Source organism: Dromaius novaehollandiae, chromosome 26, assembly GCF_036370855.1.
Source record: "Dromaius novaehollandiae isolate bDroNov1 chromosome 26, bDroNov1.hap1, whole genome shotgun sequence".
NCBI lineage: Eukaryota > Metazoa > Chordata > Aves > Casuariiformes > Dromaiidae > Dromaius > Dromaius novaehollandiae.
Window position 1 is genome coordinate 6,055,158 of NC_088123.1, and position 5,494 is coordinate 6,060,651.

General features: G+C 49.4%; 1 protein-coding gene across 1 annotated transcript; it reads left to right on the forward strand.

Annotated features, from left to right (window-relative positions):
* The first annotated feature begins 202 nt into the window (after window positions 1-202).
* On the forward strand, window positions 203-5,098 carry NEFL (neurofilament light chain). The gene is made up of 4 exons (XM_026122389.2): window positions 203-1,302; window positions 1,972-2,096; window positions 3,085-3,407; window positions 4,524-5,098. Exons 1-4 carry the CDS (start codon window positions 247-249, stop codon window positions 4,700-4,702), a joined length of 1,683 nt encoding a protein of 560 aa, XP_025978174.2. The 5' UTR covers window positions 203-246; the 3' UTR covers window positions 4,703-5,098.
* Window positions 5,099-5,494: the final 396 nt, after the last annotated feature.

Consider the following 5,494-nt stretch of genomic DNA (forward strand, 5'->3'; position numbering starts at 1 on the left):
GAAGGGAGCGGCGCGCCTGAGGTGAGGCTGAGGCGGGAAGCGCGGCTAAGGCGGCCTGAGGCGAGGCGCAGCACTCAGCCCAAGCCAGCGGAGCCGCCCCCAACCTGGCAGCGGAGCGGGGCGGCCCGCAGCGCCCCGCCCCGCCCCGGCACCGCCCGGCGACTGCGTCTGCCCGCCCTCGCCGCCGATAAATAGGGGCGGCCGGGCAGCGCTGATCCGCAGAGCTGTCTCTGGCCCCCCGCCGCCATGAGCTCCTACGGCTACGACCCGTTCTTCCCCTCCTACAAGCGGCGCTACGCCGAGAGCCCGCGGCTCCACATCTCCGCGATGCGCGGCAGCGGCGGCGGCTACGGCACGGCGCGCTCCGCATACTCTAGCCTCTCAGCGCCCGTCTCCTCGGTGTCGGTGCGGCGCAGCTACGCCGCCTCCAGCACCTCGGGCTCCCTGCTGCAGTCCGTGGACAGCCTCGACCTGAGCCAGGTGGCGGCCATCAGCAACGACCTCAAGTCCATCCGCAGCCAGGAGCGGGCGCAGCTGCAGGACCTGAACGACCGCTTCGCCTGCTTCATCGAGCGGGTGCACGAGCTGGAGCAGCAGAACAAGGTGCTGGAGGCCGAGCTGCTGGTGCTGCGCCAGAAGCACGCGGAGCCCTCGCGCTTCCGCGCCCTCTACGAGCAGGAGATCCGCGAGCTGCGCCTGGCCGCCGAGGAGGCGACGAGCGAGAAGCAGGCGCTGCAGGGCGAGCGCGAGAGCCTGGAGGAGACGCTGCGCGGGCTGCAGGCGCGCTACGAGGAGGAGGTGCTGAGCCGCGAGGACGCGGAGGCGCGGCTGCTGGAGGTGCGCAAGGGCGCGGACGAGGCGGCGCTGGCGCGGGCGGAGCTGGAGAAGCGCGTGGACAGCCTGCTGGACGAGCTGGCCTTCCTCAAGAAGGTGCACGAGGAGGAGCTGGCGGAGCTGCAGGCGCAGATCCAGTACGCGCACCTCTCCGTGGAGATGGACGTGTCGGCCAAGCCCGACCTCTCCGCGGCGCTGCGCGACATCCGCGCGCAGTACGAGAAGCTGGCGGCGCGCAACATGCAGAACGCCGAGGAGTGGTTCCGCAGCCGCTTCACGGTGCTCAGCGAGAGCGCCGCCAAGAACACCGACGCCGTGCGCGCCGCCAAGGACGAGGTGTCCGAGAGCCGCCGCCTCCTGAAGGCCAAGACGCTGGAGATCGAGGCCACCCGCGGCATGAACGAGGCGCTGGAGAAGCAGCTGCAGGAGCTGGAGGAGAAACAGAGCGCCGACATCTCTGCCCTGCAGGTGAGCGAGCCCCCCCTTCCTCCCCCCCCCCCCCCCGCCTTGGGTGCGATGAGTGGGCGATGCTCAGCCGAGCGCGGCAGCCGCCGTGCTGGGGGAGGGGGGGGGGAGCGGGGTGCCTGGCAGCATCGCCCGGAAGGCTGGCGCTGCTTCTACTTAATACATGTATCATAAAAATGCAAGGTGTCATAAAAGTTGCAACGTAAAACACATAGTTTATATGTGTTCTATATATAAAATATGCATATACGCCTAAGTATATCATTTTATATATATATATATATATACACACACACACTTATAAAGGGTGTCCTTAAGCTAACACTTGGGAAAGCATAACAGGAAAGAGCATAAACGGCTAAAAGCAAAATGAAGCAATAAACGAACTGCAAGGATGCCTTTGCCCTTGACTATCAGAAAATTGGAGTGGTTTAGGCTCCTAATGTTAAGTAGGAACAGGATAATAAACTTTGGGGGGAGGGGGGAGACACCCTGCAGGGGAGGGTGGGCTTTGGTAAAGGGTGAGCTGTTACGTCTAAGGGTGGAGCTGAAGCTGTTTGACCTTTCTGTCTGCTAGAGCAAGGTTAAGTTAATGGGATGGGCAAATTTCCCTGCAAAGCATTGTTGGTAGACACGGGAGAATTTTGTGCTCAATGCTGCTGTTTCCAACAGGATACGATCAACAAATTGGAGAACGAGTTAAGAACCACGAAGAGTGAAATGGCTCGCTACTTGAAGGAATACCAAGATCTGCTCAACGTGAAAATGGCCCTGGACATTGAAATTGCGGCATATAGGTATGGGGTGGAGGAAGAGATTGTTAGGCAAATTGGAACTTGGATCAGGTTCCCCCTTTCTCTCTGACTTGAAGAGAATCCATTTTGCTTTCATTCCTCCAGCAGAAAGCTTCATAGGTAGGCAGGTGTCAGTTTTATCAGGTTGTCTTCTCTGTTTTCTTGTCATCAGAAGCAGCAAGCAAAGCTTTTAAGGTAAAATACTTGCTTTAAGCAAAAGCTGCACTGTGCAGTAAACTTCAGTCAATATAATCTGCATGTATATGAAAATACTAGTTCAGGACTAGAGTCTGTCAATTATTCATCTTTATAGATAAAGTATTCCTGCTGCATACCTCAGATTTCTGAGCTACTGAAAAGTGGCTTTGTGTCAGGAGAACATCTAAATACAAATGGCTGTGTTCTCAAAATTGTTTTAAAAAAAAAAAAAAGAGGTTTTTCAGTGGGATTTGTTTCCAACTCTCAGAAGCAAGCTCCTCTAAAGCAATTATTTTACAGCAAAACTGCTTTTAATGTTTTATCCCAGGTACTATTAGAGGCTCTTGTTTGGCATTTGCAGTTTCTATGAATGCTGCAATGGGAACACTGGCTGTAAGCCTTGTCTCATAGTTAAGCATAATATCAAATTGTTACGTCTGTATAGCTCTCTGCAAGACTACAGGCTCACAAAATACATCTCTATCTTCACCTGCCGTAAGAATCTAATCCTAGAGGTATTTTCCCCTTTGTTTCTCCTTACAGAGATAAGTGTAAATTCCCCAGTAACACACATCTCTGGAGCTTGTTTTACATTCTTCCAAGATGTTGGGATAGCATTGCCATATAGGAGTGCAAACACTATCTCATGAATGAGTAAACATGCAGTCTCTAGGGGCATACGGACCCTACTTGTTACACTGCTCGAAGTATAGCAGTATCTGGGACCATAGCTGAGTCTGCTGGTCACTGCTGCAGCATAGCTTAAATCATTTCTGTTTGTCTCTCCCTCTAGGAAGTTGCTGGAAGGTGAAGAGACTCGACTCAGTTTCACTAGCGTTGGAAGCATCACCAGTGGCTACACCCAGACTGCCCCCACTTTTGGCAGGTCTGCCTACAGCGGTCTCCAGACCAGCTCCTACTTGATGACAACCCGCACCTTCCCCACATACTACTCCAGTCATGTCCAGGAAGAACAGATTGAAATAGAGGAAACAATTGAGGCTGCTAAGGCAGGAGAAGCCAAGGCAGCTGCCCCTGCAGAAGAAGGTGAGGCGGAGGAGAAAGAGGAAGCTGAGGAAGAAGCAGGAGGTGAAGAGGCTGAAGAAGAGGAGGAAGGTACTTAAAGTTACTTTCAAATGCCTCTCTTCCACACTCTACCCTGCTTATGTAGGGTAAACACCACAAATTCTGGTGACTAGATCTAATGCTTAGACCTCTCTTGATGTCAGCTCATGTGAGCAAAGGACTGTGGGATTAAGCCCATAGCATATGAGCAGGAAAGCCTGAATATAGAACAGAAGATCTGGTAAATATTCAATATTGGGCAGATTGTAGAACTGATTATACACCCTTGGAAATCACTGGAAGTTTTTCAGAAACTTCACAAAAGAAAAATGAGTATTTTAAAAGCACATGATACTAAATCTGTATGGTATTAAGCAATACTTTGCTATTATGGGTATCCTTGAAAGGAAGAAACAGGAATATCTTGAACTAAATACTCATTCCCAGAGAGCAGCCTGGGATAACTGGAACAGCAGCTGATGCTTGTAGGTGTAACTCCACTGGGTTCAGTTCAGTACTAAACACTTCTTGTAAGTTATACTGCCTGAGGTCTGGGTAGTTATTTTCTTGCTTTCTTCAACCAAGCCATATGCCCCTTTCTTGCTGCCCCATGAATTATTTGCTACACTAAAAGTTTTAATGAAAATATTGTCCAGGGTTGCTTTTTCCAGGTTCAATTGTACAGCTCTGAAGGATTTAACCCGAACATATCTGGAATTCATTGGTTACCATTTGGCTATTTTATGAGCTTAGTAGCATGAAGGTTAGTTTTAACCAAATGATAGTTAAAGATCCAGTCTGAAGTTCACAGAAGGATATGGCAAGATTCCTTTTGAACTCTTTGGATGAGGCTTAAAGCAGGAGTCCACAATCAGCTACCATTTTTCAAGGTCAGGATTTTCAAGAGACCTATAAACATAAGGTAATTTGCTTCCTCTGAAATCTCAGATAAGTTGACTGTAGTTTTGTTAGTTTCCCTTGAAAGTCCTAGATAAAACAAATGCACCCCGCTTTCATACAAAAATCTGTTAGCCCCATCAAGCTTAGGCCTACTGCTGTCCTGGGTGTGGGGGTGAAGGGTGCAGGTGTGCTTATCCCTATGAAAGGGAGCTTAGGAGATGGTTCTAAGCACTGTATTGAAGATGTGGAAAATCTTGTCTTTCAAAGGTGCCAAGGAAGAATCGGAAGAAGCCAAAGAGGGTGAGGAAGAAGGAGGAGAAGGGGAAGAAACAGCAGCTGAAGAAGGAGAGGAGTCTCAAGAAGCTGCTGAGGAAACTGGTGAGGAGGAGAAGGAAGAAAAGCAAGCAGCAGGAAAGGAGGAGAGTGAAGTGAAGAAGAAGGCTTGATTTAGACAGTCCAGTTTTCTCGTCAGGTCAACAGTTAACTGATAATTGACTGAGCTAAAATTGCAGTCCCACATATTTAATTCAGTGACCACAGAGATTTAAAGTTAATGATCTATGATGTTTCTCTCCATGCAGAGTATCAGTATGCTTGCAGAGCGCCCACTGGCTTGCTCCCTGAATGCCGCATGGTCTACACGTATGAATTCAGGAGTTATGTCCCACTTGGGTGATTCAGAACCTTTAACAATTAAAAAAGGAGGAAAAAAAAGTCATGGGAATGAAAGTTATCTTTAACTTGCATTTAAAATAATTATGGAAACCTTGGGTGGGTAAAATAATGGAGGCTTCAATAAGTATGTGCAATAAAGCTAGTCAATAAAAAAATGCTTACACAGATTTCTTGTGTGTGTCGTGTCACTGATGCATTTAACAATGGGTAACGTGGTATATCATTGTGTGCGTAATTACAGCAGAATGCTCATCTTTCAACCCTGTGCAACAAGATATGAGACACTGGTTTCTGTCTCTTTCTAGCTCGTATGCTGGGGGCCTAGTAGGCAGACAAAGCGATATGGGAATTTCTTAATGTGGATGTGAATACGTAGTGCCTGCATGGGAATTTGACAGCAGTAAAAAGGCACTGTGGTCTGACTGTGCTCTTGGTTTTGTGCCAGATCTGACTGGACTGATGTGTACACACATACATGTGCGCACACACACTGCAGTAAAATGAATATTGGAGAAGAAAGATACAAAACTAATGTAAGCATGGGTGTTAAGCAGCAGTGGGAG

Coding starts and splice junctions, on each gene's coding strand:
- NEFL (XM_026122389.2), top strand. CDS start 247: ATGAGCTCCTACGGCTACGACCCGTTCTTCCCCTCCTACAAGCGGCGC. Junction 1,303..1,971: donor CCGACATCTCTGCCCTGCAG/GTGAGCGAGCCC, acceptor TGTTTCCAACAG/GATACGATCAACAAATTGGA. Junction 3,408..4,523: donor GGCTGAAGAAGAGGAGGAAG/GTACTTAAAGTT, acceptor TGTCTTTCAAAG/GTGCCAAGGAAGAATCGGAA.